This window comes from Mauremys reevesii, linkage group 11, assembly GCF_016161935.1.
Source record: "Mauremys reevesii isolate NIE-2019 linkage group 11, ASM1616193v1, whole genome shotgun sequence".
Lineage (NCBI taxonomy): Eukaryota > Metazoa > Chordata > Testudines > Geoemydidae > Mauremys > Mauremys reevesii.
In genome coordinates, this window is record NC_052633.1 from 10,310,682 (window position 1) to 10,333,843 (window position 23,162).

The 23,162-nt window shown below is 48.2% G+C and overlaps 1 protein-coding gene across 1 annotated transcript in view; it reads left to right on the forward strand.

Annotated features, from left to right (window-relative positions):
* The window catches only part of RAMP1 (receptor activity modifying protein 1), a 143,124-nt gene that overhangs the window by 53,029 nt on the left and 66,933 nt on the right, over window positions 1–23,162 (forward strand). Inside the window, exon 2 of the mRNA XM_039495524.1 lies at window positions 16,973–17,111. Coding sequence (XP_039351458.1) covers window positions 16,973–17,111 — 139 coding nt within the window. The remainder of the gene's footprint in view (window positions 1–16,972; window positions 17,112–23,162) is intronic.

The window sequence follows — 23,162 nt, forward strand, 5'->3', positions numbered from 1 at the left end:
AATTCATTGCGGCTCAGCAAAGGGATGTATCTCTGGAGAGAGCCAGGAAGGATGCTCAAAGTCAGGTCCCAGCCAGTGAAGAGAGAGGCAGGTTTTTCATGCAGGATGGGCTGTTGTATAGGGAGCCGCCCAGGGGACGGAAGAATTCCCAAGCAGCAGCTCACAAACAGCTTGTGGTGCCGGAGGGTTACCGCAGTGATTTGTTGAAGTTGGCTCATGATGGTCCATTTGCAGGACATCTGGGTGTAGGCAAAACATGTGACAGGCTAGAGCAAAATTTCTACTGGCCTCACCTCTTTGGGTCGGTGAGAGATTACTGCAGGAGCTGTGAACTGTGCCAGAAGCGTAAGGGGTTAAGGGGGCCTAGCAAGGTGCCCCTCCAGCCTCTGCCTGTTATTGGGGAGGCTTTTGCCAGAGTGGCTGTGGATATTGTGGGGCCATTCCCAAGACCCTCCAGAAATGGGAAGAAATACATCCTGGTGTTGGTAGATTTTGCTACCAGATATCCTGAGGCTGTAGCCTTGGCTAATATTGAGGCAGAGACAGTGGCAGTGGCCTTGTTCTCTATTTTCAGCAGGGTGGGTTTTCCTAAAGAAATATTGTCTGACCGTGGGTCTAACTTCATGTCCGTGGTTTTCAAGCAGTTGTGGGAGTTATGTGGGGTAAAGCACCTGAAGGCTGCTCCCTACCACCCCCAGACTAATGGCCTAGTGGAAAGGTTCAATGGAACCCTAAAGTCTATGCTGAAAATGTACGTTGATAGACGCCAGAATGACTGGGATGTTCTGCTGCCGTATCATAGATTATCATAGTATCTATTGTATGCGTACAGGAGTGTGCCCCAAGAGTCTACAGGGTTTGCTCCCTTTGAGCTGCTCTATGGGAGGCAGGTCCGGGGGCCCCTAGATTTGGTCCGTGACTCATGGGAAGGTAATGTGAAGGAGACAGAGCAGCCAGTGGCTGAGTATGTGGCTCAGTTCAAGGAGAGTTTGCAGGAGATGATGAAGTTGGTTGAGCAGAATCTGAAAGAGAGCCAGGATTCTCAGAAAGCCTGGTATGATAGAGATGCTAAGGAGAGAGCGTTTGAAATAGGGGACATGGTGTTGGTGCTAGATCCTGTCCGGAGGAACAAAATGAAGGATGTTTGGATTGGGCCCATGGAGGTAGTGGAGAAAATTAATGAGGTGACCTATGACGTGGGAAAGCCAGAGCTCCGGGGAAGTGTGCAGACAGTGCATGTGAACAGAATGAAGGCCTATCATGCAAGGGAGGTAAATGTGAACATGATCTGTTGTGCTGAGGAAGAGGCAGTGTCTGTCCCTTTGATTGACATGGTTGCTGAAAGCCAGGAAGAGACGCCTCTTGAGAGCATTGAGATGGGGGAGGGTTTATCCCGCCCTCAAAGGAAGGAGCTGCTAATGTTGTTGAAACACCACAAGCGAACCTTCTCCAACAGGCCAGGGCTCACTGATAGGATGACACACTCCATTCAGATGGTGGGTCCCCGCCCAGCTCCCAGCAGAGCTTACAGGGCCAAGGGGGAGATGCAAAGGCAGATCCAGGAGGAAGTAAAAAGCATGCTGACAATGGGGGTAATTACCCACTCCATGAGCCCCTGGGCCTCTCCCATTGTGATGGTGCCAAAGAAGGATAAAACCATGAGGTTTTGTGTGGATTACAGGAAGCTAAATGCTATCACTCAACCTGACCCTTACCCCACACCCAGAATAGAGGATCTATTGGATACACTGGGGGGGGCAAAGTTTATAAGCACCCTGGATTTGACTAGGGGATATTGGCAAATTCCCCTAGATGCTGATGCACAAGAAAAATCCGCTTTCATAGTGGAATCTGGCCTGTATGAGTTCAAAGTGTTGCCCTTTGGGATGCGTAATTCAGGGGCTACTTTCATGAGACTTTTAAATGAGGTCCTACGGGGATTAGAGTCTTTTGCCAGGGCCTATATAGACGACCTGGCCATATTCAGCAGTTCTTGGCAAGATCACCTTAACCACACAGGGGTTGTGCTGCACCGGCTCAGAGAGGCCAATCTAACTGTTAAGGTGTCTAAATGCAGAATGGGAGCTGCTGAGGTGACCTACCTGGGGCACAGGGTGGGCAATGGGCAACTGCGCCCTGAGCCTTTGAAGGTGGAGGCCATTAAGAACTGGCCTGTCCCTAGAACTAAGAAACAGGTCCAATCGTTCATTGGTCTGGCCAACTATTACAGGAGGTTTGTTCAGGGATTCAGTGACATCGTTGCTCCCATCACAGACCTGACGAAAAAGGAAAAACCAGACCAGGTGAGGTGGACCGAGGCCTGTGAGCAGGGATTTCAAAGCATCAAGAGTGCTTTGGCTAAAGAGCCGGTTTTGGCCAGCCCAGATTTCAGCAAACCTTTTCTGCTGTGTACAGATGCTTCCAATATCGGGCTTGGGGCAGTACTGATGCAAGAAGGGGAAGGTGATAAAAGACATCCCATGGCGTATCTAAGCAAGAAATTGTCCCCCACTGAGCAAAATTATGCTACCATTGAGAAGGAATGTTATGCCATTGTCTGGGCTGTCAAGCAGCTTAGGCCCTATTTGTACAACAAAAGTTTCACTGTGTTGAGTGATCATGCCCCTCTGGTCTGGCTGCACAAGGCCAAAGGTACCAATTCCAGATTGCTGCGCTGGAGTTTGGCCCTTCAAGAGTATGAAATGGATATAGTCCACATAAAGGGGAAGGAAAATATCGTGGCTGATGCATTGTCCAGAGTGGGGAGCTCTTAGGATGCAGTCAGTGATGTTTTGTCATCCCTTCCTGCATCACTTTTGCGTTGGGGGTGTGACGTTATTGATGTAAACGGGGACCATATAGAACATGGGTTGCAACCAAGGTCCTGTAGTGGCACCAAATCCTAAGTAAAGGGGGTCATATAAGGTGTCTAAGACCAGGTTCTGGGTTGCTGGTTATGATTATGCTGTCTGTATGTCTGTGTATAATTTTGTAGTTGAAGTTATAAGTATTGGCTCTGTAATGTCTATACTTTGTTTTATGCTCTGCCTCTGGGAAGTGTCCCAGACAAGCTGATGTCAGCCCTGCATAGCTGGGTTGATGGCCCATTAAGGGCCATCGGCTACACAATGGACCCATGGAGAGAAGGCAGACACGCCTTGTGACTCAGCAAAGTATGCAGGGACTGGCTCATGTGACTCCAGGCTCCATTTTGCTGTAAATTTCCACAGTGAAGACAAAGGGATTCTTACACCTGGAAAAGTCTATATAAGCCTAATGCCTCATCTCCATCTTGTCTTCAATCCTGCTTCTGACCTCTGGAAGGACTTTGTTACAATCTGAAGCTCTACTCACGGGACTGACTGACCCATCCCAGCGGGGGATGTATTCCAGAGACTCAAATTGAACCTGCAGTTTACTCCATCACTGCTGCAAGCCTGAACTAAGAACTTTGCCATTACTGTATGTAGTTGATTCCCTTTAACCAATTCTACCTCTCATCTCTACCTTTTTCCCTTTGGAAATAAACCTTTAGATTTTAGATTCTAAAGGATTGGCAACAGCGTGATTTGTGGGTAAGATCTGATGTGTATATTGACCTGGGTCTGGGGCTTGGTCCTTTGGGATTGAGAGAACCTTTTTCTTTTATTGGGGTGTTGGTTTTCATAACCATTTATCCCCAGGACGAGTGCACTGGTGGTGATACTGGGAGACTGGAGTGTCTAAGGAAATTGCTTGTGTGACTTGTGGTTAGCCAGTGGGGTGAGACCAAAGTCCTTTTTGTCTGGCTGGTTTGGTTTGCCTTAGAGGTGGAAAAACCCCAGCCTAGGGCTGTGACTGCCCTGTTTAAGCAATTGGTCCTGATTTGGCACTCTCAGTTGGGTCCCGCCAGAATCGCTCCGTCACAAGGTGATATGTTTTGCCTGCTTCCAGGAGTCTATCTCAACCAACATCACATGCCAGACTTTCTGTCCTGAATCTGTCATTGTGACTGCTGCCCGTTGTATGGTATGAGGCTACGTGGGACTGGGAGATGAACAAATCTTTGAAAATGCGGTTGCAGGGGAAAATACAAGGATTCTACCTGGACTAGCTCACTGTGTAAGCCCCGCGTATCACAGGATGGTTAAGGAACCTAAACAATACTAGCCTAAGTGAGTGAAGTGATGTGCAAGATCCCATTCTCTCAACAAGGGCAGTAGGATGGCCAAAAAAAGGTCTTAAAACAAACACATGCCATTTCCTGGTGGCCAGCGTGAGCAGCACAGACAAAGGAGGATCTTGGGTTGAACTGGATAAGCGACTCCGTACCAGATGGGAAAAGGAGATGCTGTTGTAAGCACCCGAGTTTCCAGTTCCACCCTGAGGAGCCTAGCCTGTGGAGATGAGGTTTAGCTGGTTCATAATGCACGCAGTGGCAAGGGCAAAGAGAAGTTCAGAATCCAGGTAGCTAAGCTTTCCTCTGGTTTGGGGGAACCCAACTGGGAATGCTCGCCTGGCTCGAGGCTGCATCTCTGTGGCTGAGAGTGGTTTCCAGGTGCATACAATCATTTGGAAAGCTTAACACTGAAAAGAAAGTCAGTGGGGTTTCTTTGGGGCGACAAGGAGCAACAGATATTTATTCTTGATTTGTAGAGAGATCCCCAACGTTGATTATACTCCGGCTTGATAGAGAACAAGTTGCTAGGGCAACCAGCACCATGTTGACAGGTATGTTTGCTTAGAGCTTGATCCCGTGCAAGATGAAGTCAATGGAAAGGCTCAGTGGTCTTGTCTCAGGCCCGTAACTGAGATGCATGCCTGGGGACTGTTTCCTGTGTGGCTGAGAAGTGCACCAGGAAGTAGATTTACAGCTCATCACTCAGTTAAAGGAGGACAAGGCATAAAAATCCCCAGTGCTGCTGATCGGCCTTTTCTATATGGGAAGGTTGCAGAGGCTTAACCAAAGGTCTGAATTTAGTAAAACTGGTGAAAGCCCCTGGGCAACGCTCTTATTGCAGTTTAAGAATGGCTTTTTTGGTTTGTTCTAGTTGCTTTAGGTACACGTTTAAGCTAAACCACAGTCAGCCTCTTGGGTATTGAAATAAGTGTGTCTACACAGGGACTTGCAGCAGTTTAACTAAATCAGTTTAAAACCAGTTTAAATTAAACCACTGAAAATTTTTTGTGTAGACAAGGCTTGGGTCCTGCTTGAGACAATGGTATAGCACACATTCTTGGCTCTAACTTCTGCTGTGGTTCCTTCTGCAGACTGCCTTTCTGGTAGCCAAAAGAATCTGGCTCTTAGATGCAGTTGACTCACTGTGTAAATTCACCTTCAACAATGGCAGAGAGATTTCAGATCTCCCAGGGTCAGTCGAGAAGAGGGAGCAGAGTAGGGTCTCCATTCCAAGCCAACATGGCATGTGAAGCTCTGTGAGATTCAAGATGTATGTCTTCCTAGCCTTGTTTTGAAAGGGACCGGTCCTTTCAGTCCTCTGATGAGAAACAAAGCGCAAAGGGATGTGATGACTTCAAACCAATGAATGGCTGTTTATCAAGGTGGAAATTAAAGGGAGAGAGCATGTGATCCAATGCCCAGAGAAGTTGGTTGACAGATTCCTATTGGATCAGGTCCATAGTGAGAAGCAGGATGTTGATTTAATGCCACCCATACCAGGCTAGCTGCTATATGGACCTGCTGCTTGTCAGTTACGTGCCGGATAACATTGTTCATGGGCCCAGGCTGAAGGACACACCTTTTTTCCAGCAGAGAAATTAATGGTCTACGTGCTGTGCTCTGCAACTCAGTCAGGGACTGAGGAAAAATTGCTGCTGCTTCTGAGAGATGGTTCTGAACCGAAGCCTCACCCTTGAACCACCTGAAAATTTGGGGTGCAGGTCCCAAATCTGAATGTAGACATGAATTTTGCAAAGGTGCTTCCATCTTTCTAATGGGCCAAACTGAACCTGGCTCTAGGACCCACCCCCCAAATTATTGAGCTGTTTAAAAATCTGGCTTTGTATTTTGTGGCATAAGCTCATCTCTGCTTTTCATGGCAAAAAAATCAGCTGTCCCTGTTGTTCTGCCTTGAGATATCTGACCGTCCTCCCCGGGTAGCATGCTAAGTTCATGCATGGAACACCCACCCACTACTCTCATTGGGGCAGTCACCTTGACAAGCTCCAAGCAAGGAAACCTGATTTGTGGACTCCTCCCACAAAGCTTAAGCCAAAGCTGTGCAGCTTTGATCTGGCTTTGGTTCCCAGCGAACACAGCCAATGTCATTCAGCCCGGCAGTGATGTGCTGCCAAATGGCTCCTGCAACCATTTCACCTTTTCTTGTCACACGTTTCATCATGACCACAAGCTATGGGGAGCCATCACCCCAGCAAAGCAGCTCGTATTGGCCTCAACTCAGCAAAGCACTTAAACACTGCCTTCATTTTTTTACTTCAATGGGGCTTAAGCACCTGCTTAGGCATTGTGCTGAATAGGGGCTATGAAGCTGCACCTGGCTGGAAAGTTGCCCTTTGTTCCTGAATGCTGTTTTGTAATGTCGACAGTGCAGTGCAGTGTTCAACTGGTGTAATTTGAAAAGGGGGCTGGGGACAAATTTCATGTAAACGTTTTTAAATCAAGAGTGGATGTCTTGCCAAAAGAGATGCTCTAACTCACCCAGAGGGTACGGGCTTGATTCAGGAATCACTCAGTGAGGCTTTACAGCCCATGTTACGCAGGAGGTCAGACAAGATCCTAACAGGTCCTTCTGGCTTTAAAATCTATGAACACTTGCAATAATTCTGAGCTTGGTTAAATCCTCATTTGGTTTTCCTGGACGAATGACTATTGCTTCCCATAATTCCTTTGTTTTCTGCTCTTCCTACTCATCTTTATTCCTGTTTTTCCCCCCTACCCTCAATCTTGTAGGAGCACTACCTGAAGATCAGGGCCATTGGATCAGATAAAATGAAAGGATTGTAAAGATCAGTTCCCCATATTAATCAGTAGTGAAATGGGATTAAAAACACTGTCAGAGAGACATCTGAAACGAAATAAAGTGATGCAGAGGATTTGCAGTTGAAGATTGGCGGGGGGGAGGGGAGACTACAAAATCTGGTGGTTTGACACATGGGGACCACCGATTAAAAGTTCGGAAACAAAGGGTAGAAATAAATGGTCAGTTTTCAGAATGGAGAGAGGTAAATAGTGGTGTCCCCCAGGGGTCTGTTCTGGGACCAGTCCTATTCAACATATTCATAAATGATCTGGAAAAAGTGGTAAACAGTGAGGTGGCAAAATTTGCAGATGATACAAAACTACTTAAGGTAGTTAAGTCCCGGGCAGACCAAAAGAGCTACAAAAGGATCTATCAGAACTAGATGACAGGGCAACAAAATGGCAGATGACATTCAATGTTGATAAATGCAAAGCAGTGCACATTGGAAAACATAATCCCAACTATTCATATACAATGATGGGGTCTAAATTAGCTGTTGCCACTCAAGAAAGAGATTTTTGGAAATGCCTGATGCTTGCATTACTTGCTAATCTGCAGAAGCAGAAGGACAAATCCATCTTTAAAGTAATCATTATATTTAGTTATAAGTGCATCGGTATGTTAAGGTTACCAAAACAAGCTCTGGCAATAAGCATGTGGGATGTAGCAATAGCTGAGAATTACAATTTAGCTGCAGCTAAAGTCAGAGCCTTGGCGGGGGGATGGTCTAGAATAGACCATATTCTAAAGACCATATAATAAAACCTGCTAGACTTGTCAATGTATCTGCAAAGCCCTCAGAGATCCTGAGATGCAGGGCACTGCATGAGTGCAAAGTTATTAGTCACAAGCTTGAGAGTGTAACGGGAGGATTTTTTTCTCAGAAGTGCATCATTATTTCGTCTTAATAGGCAACAGGTTTAAAACAAATAAAAGTAAGTTCTTCTTCACACAGCGCACAGTCAACTTGTGGAACTCCTTACCTGAGGAGGTTGTGAAGGCTAGGACTATAACAATGTTTAAAAGGGGACTGGATAAATTCATGGTGGCTAAGTCCATAAATGGCTATTAGCCAGGATGGGTAAGAATGGTGTCCCTAGCCTCTGTTCGTCAGAGGATGGAGATGGATGGCAGGAGAGAGATCACTTGATCATTGCCTGTTAGGTTCACTCCCTCAGGGGCACCTGGCATTGGCCACTGTCGGTAGACAGATACTGGGCTAGATGGACCTTTGGTCTGACCCGGTACGGCCTTTCTTATGTGCTTATGTCTACTTCCAACAGCTGAATTCTTTGCACCGTGAATTGATTTGCTTCTAATGATATTTTTAAAAAACTTGTTAGCCAAAAATATGGGGTTTCTCCTCTGTTGAATACAATATGTATATTCTTGTAGACACCTGCATACAAGGTGCAGCTGCCCCCTGCTGATTTTGTTTCTGGCTCTCACTCTTTCACCACTCCGCTGCTTGCTGACTTTCCCTCCTCCTTTTTTTAAAGTTTCTCTCATTCATTCGAGGTACGTGATCATTCCCCTCTATTCGACATTGGTGAGGCTTCATCTGGAGTACTGTGTCCAGTTTTGGCCCCACACTACAAGAAGAATGTGGAAAAATTGGAAAGAGTCCAGCAGAGGGCAACAAAAATGATTAAGGGGCTGGAGCAAATGTCTTATGAGGCGAGGCTGAGGAAACTGGGATTGTTTAGTCTGCAGAAGAGAAGAATGAGGGGGGATTTAATAGCTGCTTTCAGCTACCTGAAAGGGGGTTCCAAAGGGGATGGATCTAGACTGTTCTCAGTGGTAGCAGATGACAGAACAAGGAGTAATGGTCTCAAGTTGCAGTGTGGGAGGTTTAGGTTGGATATTAGGAAAAACTATTTCACTAGGAGGGTGGTGAAGCACTGGAATGGGTTACCTAGGGACGTGGTGGGATCTCCTCCTTAGAGGTTTTTAAGGTCAGGCTTAACAAAGCCCTGGCTGGGATGATTTAGTTGGGGATTGGTCCTGCTTTGAGCAGGGGTTGGACTAGATGACCTCCTGAGGTCCCTTCCAACCCTGATATTCTATGGGTATGTCTACACTACAAGACTATTTCGAATCAACTTAAGTCGAATTTGTGGAATCGACCTTATGAAGTCGAATTTGTGTATCCACACTAAATACACTAATTCGACTGTGTGAGTCCACAGTAACGGGGCCAGCATCGAATTTGGAAGCGGTGCACTGTGGGAAGCTATCCCACAGTTCCCGCACTCCCCGCTGCCCATTGGAATTCTGGGATTTCCCCCCAATGCATGCTGGGGGAAAAATGTGTCGAGGGTGGTTTTGGGTAACTGTCATCATTGAACCGTCAATCACGCCCTCCCTCCCTCCCCGAAAGCGCCTGCGGGCAATCTGTTCGTGCACTTTTCTGCTCAGTGACAGCGCGGGCGCCACAGCACTGCGAGCACGGAGCCCGCTGCAGTTATGGCCGTTGTCAACTCCTCGCACCTTATCGTCCACCTCTTCCACAGTCAGCTGCTGAGAAATAGGGCTACTTTTCAATGGTGCTGCGAGAACTGGTGGACCATGGGGGACGTTTTACCAACATCAACGACGGGTGGCCAGGCAAAGTTCATGACGCGCGTGTTTTCAGGAACTCTGCTCTGTTTAGACACCTGCAGGAAGGTAGTTTCTTCCCGGACCACAAAATAACTCTTGGGGATGTGCAGATGCCTACAGTGATCCTCGGGGACCCAGCCTACCTGCTAATGCCCTGGCTCGTGAAGCCCTATGCAGGCGCCTTGCACAGTGACAAGGAACTCTTCAAGTACCAGCGAGCAGCGAGCAGCGTGACCTGTGACTGTTCAGTTTCTTTACAGAGAAGCTGAACCTGCCCCTGTTTCTTTACCAAGTTACTCTTGACTAGCATCTGCAGTTACATACCCCGTCCACCCCGCTTCCCCAACTTCCAACACACGTTTAAAAATAAAATACATGTTCCACTGTAACTTTACAAAGGTTTCTTTATTGATGACTTTGCATTAAAGGGTTGAAACTGGGATGCAGACTGTGCTGGGTAGGGTGTGCGGTGATGTAAAGACCACCTCTAAACTCGAGGAATGACTGATTGTTTCAACGGAGCCTGCCATCCCTCCTTTTTGGGACTCTGTGTGCGGGGGCTATGTGGCCTTGTGGCGGGGGAGGATGGATACAGATTCCTCTGCTGCGTGGCTCTGTGGTCCAGGACAGGGACCGTTGCATGAGATCTGTAACCCCCCTCCCCCGCAACAAAGTCACGTACCTCCCCACCCACACAGAACCTGCAAACCACCTCCCATATCGACCAGGGTGCCTACTGACTGCACTGTGTGTGTGACCTGCTGCTGATCCTGCCCCCGTCTCTGTACCCTGCTAAAGGTGACTGTCCTATGCAATACCCTACCCCCTTCCCCACCCACCCACCCACCCCTTCAAACGCAGCGTTGTGTAAAAAAGCATGACGGAAACAGTAATTAACAGCAAAGTATTTTTAATAATTAACCAGACAGTCAGGGGATGAAACTGGGATTGGGGCTAGGGTGAGTCAGGAAGGGAAGGAATTCTCAAAAATTAGGGTATGAGAGCTTTTGGGTACTTGAGCACTCTGCTGGGGTGCAGTGACAGTTTTCACGGCCCCTGGCGCCACTCCTTCTGGTTACTTTGGGTGACGGGAGGTATGGGACTTTGTGGCGGGGGAGGGCGGTTGCAGATACACTGCGGGGGGGCTCTGTCCTCCTGGCTGCGGTCCTGCAGAACATCCACAAGGCGCCGGAGCATGTCCGTTTGCTCCCTCATTAGTCCAAGCAGCGTTTGAGTCACCTGCTTGTCTTCCTCACGCCACCTCTCCTCCCGTTCGTTGTGTGAGCGCTGGTACAGAGAGAGGGTCTCCCTCCACTGGCTCTGCTGGTCCGCCTCAGCTTGGGAGCACCCCATAACTTCAGCGATCATCTCGTCCCATGTCTTTTTCTTTCGCCGCCTAATCTTTGCCAGCCTCTGTGAGGGGGATGCTGTGGCAGGTCTGGAGACAGTCGAAGCTGTGTGATGGGAGAAAGGGAGTGAATTCCTTGCAAAGATACATTTCTGCGAACAATGAACACAGTCTAGTCTGTGTCTGTGAACAACACCATGCACAGCACCTATCTCGTCCGCACTCCTGCAGCAGGCAATCCTGAAAGCATAAACTCTGCCCCTGTTCTACCCCATCGCAGTGTCCCCCGACCCTTGCACTTCTGGGTTGAGATCCCAGTGCCTGACGGTGCAAATTTCATCGTTGCGGGTGGTTCTGGGTAAATGTAGTCAGTCATTCCTTCCTCCGGGAAAGCAACGCCAGACAATCATTTCGAGCCCGTTTGCCCTGGCATACGCCATAGCGTGGCAACCATGGAGCCTGTTTTGCCTTTTGTCACTGTCACTGAATGTGTACTAGATGCCGCGGACAGAGGCGATTCAGCAGCGCTACACAGCAGCATTCATTTGCTTTTGCATGACAGCAGAGATAGTTATCAGCCATATTGCACCGTCAACCACACCAATGTAAATTGGCAAGGTGATGACGGGTAGCTGTCGTATTGCACTACACCTTCTGCTGCTGTCATAGGTGCCCCTGGCCGAGATCAGCCGGGGGCGCAAAAGACAAAACTGGGAATGACTCCCCGAGTCAATCCCTCCTTTATGGTATCTAAAAATAGAAACAGTCCCACCTAGAATATGGGGCAACTGTACTAGGGTTGCAGTGTATCAGAGAACTACAGAGCACAGCCGCTCTGTGTCAGATCCCGCAGGAATGACGAGCTGCATGCCATTCACAGGGGGTGCCCCTGCAACAACCCCCCTACCTGTTGCTTCCCTCCTCCTCCAGCCTTCCTGGGCTACCGTTGTAGTGTCCCCCCGATTTGTATGCTGAAGTAATAAGGAATGCAGGAATAAGAAACAGTGACTTGTGAGGGAAATGAAATGAGGGTAAGGCAGCCTCCAGCTGCTATGATAGTCCAGGCAGTACAGAATCTTTTCTTTACACATGAAGGGCGGGGGCTGATGGAGCTCAGCCCCCTGTTGCTATGATGAAGACGGTTAGCAGGCCGTCTACTTATGGGCTGATGACGAGGACAGGTAGCAGTCCTATTGCACTACACCATCTACCACAAGGCTGATGATGAGGACGGGTACCAGTCATTTTGCACCGTCAGTCACCCATGAGGCGGGGGAGGGGGGGCGAGGATGCTACCGTAGCGTGCCGCAGCATCGTGTCTACCAGCAGCATTCAGTACACATAGGGTGACATTTACAAGAGTCAAGAGACGATTTCTTTCCCTTTTCCTTCTGGGGGTGGGGGGTGGCTGTACATTGATGAGCTATGCCCTGAACCACCGCGGACACTGTGTTTGACCCTAGAAGCATTTGGAGCTCAGCCAAGAATGCAAATGATTTTCAGACACAGTGGGAACTGTGGGATAGCTTGCGTCCTCAGTCCCCCACCCTCCCTCCCTCCATGAGCGTCCATTTGATTCTTTGGCTTTCCGTTACACTTGTCACGCAGCAGCGTGCTGACTCTGCTACGCCGTCTGTCTGGAGATTTTTTAAAAATACTTTGGACCAGGCATAACATTACGGTAATTTTCCTAATTAGATGCAGGAGTCGCCGAGCGAGATCGCCCTGAGGAGGGTCACTGAAGGAGATAGAGAGCGCATGCTGCGTGAAAGCCAGCACAAACCAGGGGCCTATGCAGCCGTGCTCGGGGAGGCAATGCTCCCTGAGTACCTCATGAAAGCCTGGCACGGAAAAGTGTGCTACCACGGAACACCCAATAAAGCAGCTCTCCCCAGGAACCTCCTGCGGAGGCTTTTCGATTACCTCCAGGAGAGCTTCGTGGAGATCTCCCAGGAGGATTTCTGTTCTATCCCCATATATATAGACCTCCTTTACACATAGTTCAGATTCCTGTTCCATTAATAATAAAAGTTTACATGTTTAAAGCACTTACCGACTGCTCCTTCCCCTGATTCAGGGTCCGGGTTAACGGCCGGGGAGGGTTGGTGGGGGATCTCCGTGAGGGTGATGAAGAGATCCTGGCTGTCGGGGAAACCAGCGTTGTACGCGCTGTCGCCTGCCTCGTCCTCCACAAAACCTTCCTCATCTTCCCCGTCCGCGAACATTGCCGAGGAACTGGCCGTCGACACTGTCCCATCGTCAGAGTCCACGGTCACTGGGGGGGCAGTGGTGGCAGGCTCCGTAGCGTCCGTTTGCTGCCTTGATTTTTTGGTAGCCTTGTCTGGGGTCCTTGATTTTCACGCGGCGCTGTGTTGCATCCCGCCTGTATCCTCTGTCTCTCATGGCTTTGGAGACCTTCCCGTAGGTCTGTGCATTCCGTTTTTTTGAGCGCAGCTCCGAAAGCACAGACTCATCGCCCCACACACCGATCAGATCCAAGACTTCCCGGTCACTCTATGCTGGGTCCCTCTTTCTATTCAGAGATTACATGAACTCCTCTCCTGGAGAGCTCTGCATTGCTGCCGGTGCTGCTGAGCTCGCCCCGATGTCCAACCACGAAATGAGATTCAAACTGTCCAGACAGGAAAAGGAATTCAAATTTTCCCAGGGCTTTTCCTGTGTGGCTGGTCAGAACATCCAAGCTCGGACTGCTGTCCAGAGCGTCAACAGAGTGGTGCACTGTGGGATAGCTCCCGGAGCTACTAAGTTCGATTTGCATCCACACCTAACCTAATTCGACATAGCCATGTCGAATTTAGCGCTACTCCCCTCATTGGGGAGGAGTACAGAATTCGAACTAAAGAGCCCTCTATGTCGAATTAAATGGCTTCGTGGTGTGGACGGATGCACGGTTAATTCAAATTAATGCTGCTAAATTCGAATTAAAGTCCTAGTGTAGACCAGGCCTATGATCTGTCAGTGGTCAGTGAGGCCTAGGGGCTTTGGCATGAGCTGGCATCTGGTCTGCCCGCATCACGTTCAGATGGCCTGTATTAAGTTTTTTCAGAGTATTAGCCCTCTCTCCTGTGTAGTATTACAACACATTTTCTCGTCCCAACTTCCCAGGCCTGGTTCGTGCACTGTTACACTGGTTTAATTAAAGGGATGATTTTTATACCGATTAGTTACACCAGCACAGCTGTGTGCGGGGGCAATCTCTTGAATCTGTTTAAGCCTGGCTTCTATCAGTTTAGCTGGCACCAAGCAGCATCCCCTCTCACCTCTCCACCCACTAAAAAAGGCTTTTTTTTAATGTCAGGGACAGGAGACAACTTTACATAGGTCTTGCAATTTTCAGGCCTCACTCTACAATTTTTGCCATATACTCTGCCCTTGCTAAATTTGCATTTTTTACCACATGCTTAGTCTCTTTATTTTTCTATTGGAAAAATACCAGCACCAGTGTTCAGAGACATGCTCCGGCCCCTCTTCCAGGCCACACAGCAGTAGAAGCAAAGGCAGGAACTCCCAATGTGCTTATCCACCCACCTCGGGGAGCTATGACCTTTGCCCTCTCCTTCACCCCATTCATCTCACCGAAGTATGAAACTTTATTGATGCTGGTTAAAGGTCCTGACCTAGTGCCTGAGTGAGAGCTACAGGATTAGATTCTATCTCTTTTTCCTCCCCCCCTCTTTTTAAAACAGAAAACAGGACATTTTAAAACTTCAGAAGTTTGTTAAAGGTGACCTGCAGAGGAGGAAAGAATAGTCTTCTTCCCTTTTGTCCTTGACTTAACCGAGCCTGGTTTCATCCATTGCTAGGACAACACTCTCCCCTTAAGCTTAAGCTTTTGCTGAAACTGTTCCTAAAACTGTACGTACTTAAGAATTTGGTCCAGGTCTTTTGAATAATATAACAAAGATTGGGTCTTGTTACTGATGCTCATAAATAAAACCTTGGCTGCTAGATACTGTGGTATGTTGCTGTAGGTTTGGGCTGAGTCATTGTAGTGCTGGGTTTCAGGTGGTCAGTGCTCATTTGTCCTGGAAATAAAGTCGTTGTTCTGGACTTTGCAGTCATGTATAGGAGGACATGATCAGATCTGATATTTGCAAACCTTAACCCTGGTGAGTTTGCTCCCAGTTAGCTGACATGGACGTAACTTGCCCGATCTGCACTGACTGTAAGTCATGATCTGCATCATGTCATTTCACTCCATTCACAATCGCGTTCAAACGTGGCAACTTTCTGTAGCATAGGCCAGGCCCCCGAGTGTGTCAGCACACCACGTTCAACTCCCCCTCCCATCGTGTGCCCACTAACAAAGGGTGGAATCTAGAACCAAGCCTCTCTGGCTCCTGCCACAAACCATGAGCCTGGTGTCTCCACCCAAATGAGCAAGACTCCCCCGCCATAAATGTCATGGAAAAGCAACATGTCCACGTTGATGCAAAGGAACTACTCTTTATGCAGTATCCGAGTGATTTATAGAACTCCCTACTGCGTGCTATTCTGTAGGCAAACAGCTTGGTAAGGTTCTAAACAAGATGAGACATACTGGTGTGAATTATTCTAGCATCTGCTGCTATTATTATAAAGTATATACCGTATTTTCCGGCGTATAGGGCGACGGGGCGTATAAGACGACCCCCTAATATTACAGTTAAAATATAGGTTTGGGGCCTATATTCGCCCTATAAGACGACCCCCCCTTCTGAGGGGGGGAGCCCAGAGCCTTTTAAATCCCAGCCGCAGCCAGGAGTCAGAGGGCTCTGGGCTGCCCGCTGCGGCAGGGAGCCCAGAGCCTTTTAAATCCCAGCCGCCCGCTGTTTATACCCGGCGTATAAGACGACCCCCGATTTTTGGTTTTTTTTTTTAAATATAGAAAGTCGTCTTATACGCCGGAATATACGGTAGGATAAAAATTGCAAGGGCTATCAATCCCCATGTGCCAGTGCATAAATTCATCCCTAGGTGGACTCAGGAAGAAACGTAACCACAGCGGTATGAGATTGCCCTCTCGGATGCTTCATGGGAGATATTTAGACCTTTCTTTGACTATCCCAGTGCTAGAAAAAGACTCTTGGACTAGATAGAAAAAGAGACCAGTACATTTTATGTCCATTTCTATGTTCTTCCCATATTCTTCCGAGGCCTTGGGAGCTGTTTCTATATCTGGGCTCCCATGTGGGAACCACATGGCTGCTAAGCTTCTGTGTCCAGCTCGAGAGCTGCTAAAGGACAATAATTAGTTAACATGCACATATACGTGGAATCCTGTCATCCAGATTCTGGCTCCTCCTCTGGAACTGTCATGCTTGGAGAGGAGAGCCAAGTACTGTCCTCGGCAGAGCAGAATTTGCCATTCTTTTCTAAAGAGGATTGCGTGGGAGGTTGGAGGGCCATTTCTGAGGCTCAGGAGCACCGGCAGCCTTTTTGGCACCCTAGGCGGCGGAAGGTCCTGCCCCCAAAATGGCGCCCACCACAGAGGTGGCAGAAGGTTCTGCCCTCCTAATACCACCGATGACCGTGGCGGCCAAACATCCAGCCGCCGCGGTCGCCGCCCCCCAAGTGTCAGTGTCATAGGTTGCGCCAGCCCTGCTGAGGCTGCAGCTTTGTGCAGGGGATCTGGTATGGAAGGATTCTACTGAGAACAGGGATGCTAATGATACTCCAGTTACATGGACGCAGATCAGAGGGGAGGCTTCCTGACATATTAGTCAGCTGGCTTATGTCAGTGGAATTATAATTGCTATTGGCGGAAGAATGAAGGGAGTTGACAGGCAAACTCTGTGAGGAAGTGCAGGACTTACCCAGCCTTACTGCGAAGCAGGGGGTGGTTTGTACCCCAGCTCCTCAAAGGTATTTAGGTGCCTAACTCCCCTAACCCTTGTGAGTTAGGTACCTAAACACCTTTGAGGATCTGTGCTGGGGTACTCTAATGTGGTGGGGGGAGGAAAGATTTTGATGACCATATTTTCAGTGCCAATAAATCAGACCATTAAAGCCAACCCAAACTTGTTCATTTTCTCTCTTTCAGCCCATCACTTTATCGTGGTCACCGCGTGCCATGAAGCCGACTATGGCCAGCTGATCGAGGATTACTGCTTAAGCCAGTTTAAATTTGAAATGGAAGTGATCGGGCAGAAGCTGTGGTGTGACTGGGATGAGACAGTAGGGTGAGTGTCTTGTTGCTATTGTCTCCAGCCCTTTCTGATTTAACAAAGCAGGGTGTTCTGGCCAGAGACCTGGTGATGAGCGAAAGAACTGCCAGCCCGCCTCAGCTATCCACAGGATCTTATTTTCAAGCAATCTAGCTTAGGGTTTAGTACCAGTGCCTATCACCATGGTGTCTGAGCACCACACATCCATGGGAAGCTGGTCACACCATGCATTGTCCAGTGTGACCAGTGCAGTGTTTATCAACTGCACTAAGGAAGATCACGTGGTCATTATAGTGCAGCTTTGAGGGAACTGATGTTGCATAATCATATTACACGCTGTCATTCCAAACAGTGCTTCTGAGCAAGAGGCAGCAGTGTGCTGTGTTATGCTCACAAATGGTATTACACGCTGCTTTGCAACTTGTTTCAGTTTCACTTCAGTGCATTAAATATTGGAGCCTATTTTCCCATCCCTGCTCGAGAGAAATATCTTGCATACTTTTCTGAGTGTAGTTCTGTTCTTACTCTGCTACCTATCACTGAGTAACTGAGTATCAACAGTTATGTCTGTCTGTCTGACTGTCTCGCCCTCCTTTCTGCCAGTAGGGAATAGGCCTGAAGATGCTGATTTATTTTTAAATAACATAAAATGGATGGTGTCTGGAGTGTGTTTGAGCTATTGCTGGGAGGTTTGGCCAAAGAGGTGGGTTTTACACTTGGGGCTTGTCTGCACTGGCAAGTTTCTGCGCAGTAAAGCAGCCTTTTGCACTCAAACTGCAGATGTGTACACATGGCCAAGCCACTTTGTGCGCAGAAACTCCTCAGTTACAGCGCTGCAAAAAAACCACCTCGACGAGAGTCATAAGCTTTAAAGTGCAGAGGCTCCAGCGCTCTATTGCCAGTGTAGACACTTGATCGCATTCTGCGCTGTCATTGGCCTCCGGAGCTGTCCCATAATGCCTCAAGTGGTCGCTCTGCTCATTGTTTTGAACTCTGCTGCCCTGGAGACATGCCACCCCTCCACCCCTCTCCTCCCTTTCAAACCACCATTTCTGACAGCCATTGCATGCTGTGCTGATCTGCTCCGGGACACACAGCAAACCATTAATGTGGAATGCTCGTGCTGTTGAACACAGAGGCAGGGGTGTGTGTGTGTGTGTGTGTGTGTGTGTGTGTGTGTGTGTGTGAGAGAGAGAGTATGTCTACACTACGGGATTATTCCGATGTTACAGAAATCGTTTTTTAAAACAGATTGTATAAAGTCGAGTGCATGCGGCCACACTAAGCCCATTAATTCGGCAGTGTGCGTCCATGTATCAAGGCTAGCGTCGATTTCTGGAGCGTTGCACTGTGGGTAGCTATCCCGTAGCTATCCCATAGTTCCCGCAGTCTCTTCCGCCCATTGGAATTCTGGGTTGAGATCCCAATGCATGATGGGGCAAAAACAGTGTCATGGGTGATTCTAGGTAAATGTCGTCACTCAATCCTTCCTTCGTGAAAGCAACGGCAGACAATCATTTTGCGCCCTTTTTCCCTGGATTCAGGGGCAGCTCCAGGCCCCAGCATGCCAAGAGTGTGCTTGGGGTGGCATGCCACGGGGTGGGGCGCTCTGTCGGTCGCCGGGAGGGCGGCAGGCGGCTCCCGTGGACCTCCCGCAGGCGTCCCTGCAGAGGGTCCGCTGGTCCTGCGGCTCCGGTGGACCTCCCGCCAAAGCCGCGGGACCAGCAGACCCTCCGCAGGCATGCCTGCGGGAGGTCCACCGGAGCTGCCTGCCGCCCTCCCGGTGACTGGCAGAGCACCCACCGCGGCATGCCGCCCTGCTTGGGGTGGCGAAATGTCTAGAGCCGCCCCTGCCTGGATTGCCCTGGCAGACGCCATAGCATGGCAACCATGGAGCCCGTTTAGCCTTTTGTCACTGTCACCGTATGTGTACTAGATGCTGCTGACAGACGCGGTACTGCACTACTACACAGCAGCATTCATTTGCCTTTGCAAGGTAGCAGAGACGGTTACCAGCCCTATATCACCATCTGCAATTGGAAATTGGCGATGACGGTTATCAATCCTTTTGTACCGTCTGCTGCTGTCATGGGTGCTCCTGGCTCGCCTCGCTGAGGTCAGCTGGGAGCGCATGGACAAAAATGGGAATGACTCCCCAGGTCATTTCCTTCTTTATGTTTTGTCTAAAAATAGTCAGTCCTGCCTAGAATATGGGGCAAGTCTACTAGAGAACCAGAGAGCACAGCTGCTCCGGGTCAGAGCCCCAGATATCCCGCAGGAATGATGAGCTGCATGCCATTCTAGGGGGTGCCCCTGCAACAACCTCACCCGTTGCTTCCTTCCTCCCACACCCCTCCTGGGCTACCATGGCAGTGTCCTCCCATTTGTGTGATGAAGTAATAGAGAATGCAGGAATAAGAAACACTGACTTTTTAGTGAGATAAAATGAGGGGGAGGCAGCCTCCCGCTGCTATGATAGTCCAGGCAGTACAGAATCTTCATTAGACACGAAAGGGGGGTGGGAGGCTCTCAGCCTCCAGTTGCTATGATGAGGACGGTTTTCAATCCTTCTGTACCGTCTGCTGGGAATAACAGGGAGTCATTCCCATTTTTGCCCAGGCGCCCCTGGCCGACCTCACTGAGGCCAGCCAGGAGCACTCATGGGATGATGATGAGGACGGATATCAGTCATTTTGCACCGTCTGCTACTGGGGAGGGGAGGGGATGCTGCTGTTCAGCGCTGCAGCACCCCATCTACCAGCAGCATGCAGTAGACATAGGGTGACATTGAAAAAAGGCGAGAAACGATTTTTGTCCCTTTTCTTTCGGGGGGGGGGAAGGGGGTAAATTGACGACATATACCCTGAAACACCCAGGAAAATGTTTTTGACCCTTCAGGTATTGGGAGCTCAGCCAAGAATGCAAATGCAGTCTCCGAAAAGCTGGGACTGTGGGATAGCTGGAGTCCTCAGTCCCCCCTCCCTCCCTCCCTCCATGAGCGTCCATTTGATTCTTTGGCTTTCCATTACGCTTGTCACACAGCACTGTGCTGAGTCCCTGCTGTGGCCTCTGTCTATCATAGCCTGGAGATTTTTTCAAATGCTTTGTCATTTCGTCTTCTGTAACGGAGCTCTGATAGAACAGATTTGTCTCCCGATACAGTGATCAGATCCAGTATCTCCCGTACGGTCCATGCTGAAGCTCCTTTTGGATTTGGGACTGCATCGCCACCCATACTGATCAGAGCTCCACGCTGGGCAAACAGGAAAAGAAAGTCAAAAGTTCGCAGGGCTTTTCCTGTCTACCTGGCCAGTGCATCCGAGTTCAGATGGCTTTCCAGAGCGGTCACAATGGTGCACTGTGGGATACCGCCTGGAGGCCAATACTGTCGAATTACGGCCACACTAACCCTAATCTGACATGGCAATACCGATTTCAGCGCTACTCCTCTCGTCGGGGAGGAGTACAGAAATCGGTTTAAAGAGCCCTTTATATCGATATAAAGGGCTTCGTTGTGTGGATGGGTGCAGGGTTAATTCGGTTTAAACGCGTAGTGTAGACCAGGCCTGAGAGAGAGACAGAGGTTTCCCCCTCCCCCTGCCTCAGGACTGGTTGCTTCCTGCTGCTGACTGAACTTACAAGACAGCATGCTGACACACTCCCTGTCCCCCAAAACACACTGTCTGTCCCCCTCCATACACACACACACTCCTTGTCACACACTCCCCCGCCCCACTTCAGTGGAAAAGCAGCTGGCAATGTAATAGGATGCCCATGGAACAATGGGATTGGGAAACCTGCATCATGTGACGCTGTTCCTGCCCCATGAGGCACTGCAAACCCTTCCCAAAGTACCCTGCGGCCAGCTGTACAGTGGGATTCATAGCTACTCACAATGCACTGCAGTCTTTGCCATTGCAAGAGCTGCTAATGTGGATGCGCTGCAGCATCACAAGCAGCACATTGTGGATACGCAACAGTGGTTTAATTCCAGCATTTTAATAAAAGTGGTATAACTTGTGGAGCAGAAACTTGCCAGTGTAGACATACCATTAGTTTGGAATGGAGTGAGATTAATGGTCCTTCTTATTTCACGCAGTGATGAGTTTATCTTGTTTTGTCAGGAAATGAGAACATAAGAACGGCCATGCTGGGTCAAACCAATGGTCCATCTGGCCCAGTATCCTGTCCTCTGACAGTGGCCAATGCCAGCTGCTTCAGAGGGAATGAACAAAACAGGCAATTATTGATTCATTCCCTATTATCCACTCCCAGTTTCTGGCAGTCAGAGGCTAGGACACCCAGAGCATGGGGTGGCATCCCTGCCCATCCTGGCTAATAGCCAGTGATGGACCTATCCTCCATCAACTTACCTACTTCTTTTTTGACCCTTGTTATAGTCTTGGCCTTCACAACATCCTCCGCCAACAAGTTCCAGATGTGACTGTTCATTGTATGAAGAAATACTCCCTTTTGTTTGTTTTAAACCTGCTGCCTGATAATTTAATTGGGTGCCCCTGAGTTCTTGTGTTATGAGGAGTAAATCACACTTGCTTATTTACTTCCTCCACACCAGTCATGATTTTGTAGAACTCTATCATATCCCCCTTTAGTTGTCTCTTTTCTAAGCTGAAAAATCCCAGTCTTTTTAATCTCTCCTCAGAAGGAAGCTGTTCCATCCCCTTAATCATTTTTGTTGCCCTTCTCTGTACCTTTTCCAAATCCAATATTTCTTTTTTGAGATGGGGCAATCACAATTCTATGCACTACTCAAGGTATGGGCATATCACAGATTTATATAGTGGCATTATGATATTTTCTGTTTTATTATATATCCCTTTCCTAATGGTTCTTCACATTGGGTTAGCTTTTTTGACTGCCACTGCACACTGAGTGGGTGTTTTCAGAGAACTATCCACAATGACTCCAAGATCTCTCTCTTGAATCGTACCAGCTAATTTAGATCCCATAATTTTCAAATTGGAATTATGGGATTATGTTTTCTAATATGCATTACTTTCCATTTATCAATATTGAATTTTATCTGTCATTTTCTTGTGCAGTCACACAGTTTTTCTGAGAATCATTGGTAACTCTTTGCAATCTGCTTTGGATTTCACTATCTTGCATAATTTTGTTTTGTCTGAATTTTGCCACTTCACTGTTTACCCCTTTTTCCAGATCCCTTGTGAATATGTTGAACATACCGATCCCAGTACAAATCCCTGAGGGACACCACTAATTACCTCTCTCCATTCTGAAAACTGACCTTTGTTTCCTGTCTTTTAACCAGTGACTGATTTGTAAGAGGAACTTCCCTTTTATCCCATGACAGCTTACTTTGCTTAAGAGCCTTTGGTGAGGGACCTTGTCAAAGGCTTTCGGAAAGTCCAAGTACACTATACCCACTGGATCACCCTTGTCCACAAGTTTGTTGACCCCCTTAAAAATTCTAATATATTAGGGAGGCATGATTTTCCTTTACAAAAGCTGTATTGACACTTCCTCAACAAATCGTGTTCATCTATGTGTCTGATAATTCTGTTTTTTACTATAGTTTCAACTAGTTTGCTTGGTAATGAAGTTAGGCTTACTGGCCTGCAATTGCCAGGATCAACCTGGAACCTTTTTAAAAAATTGGTGTCATGTTAGTTATTCTCCAGTCATCTGGTACAGAAGCTGACTTAAGTGATAGGTTACATAGAATACTTAGTAGTTCTGTATTTTCATAATTAAGTTCCTTCAGAACTCTTGAGTGAATACCATCCAGTCCTGGTGACATAATACTGTTTAATTTATCAATTTGTTCCAAAACTTCCTCTGTTGACACCTCAGTCAGGTTAGAAAAGGAGGAGGTGTTGCCTTGTGTATCAAAGATATACACACTTGCACTGAGATTGAGATGGAAATAGGAGACAGACTTGTTGGAAAGTCTTTGGGTAAAGATAAAAGGGATAAAAAACAAGGGTGATGTCATGGTAAGGGCCTACTATAGACCACCTAGCCCGGAAGAAGAGGTGGATGAGATTTTTTTTCTTAACAACCAACAATCATCCAAAGCACAGT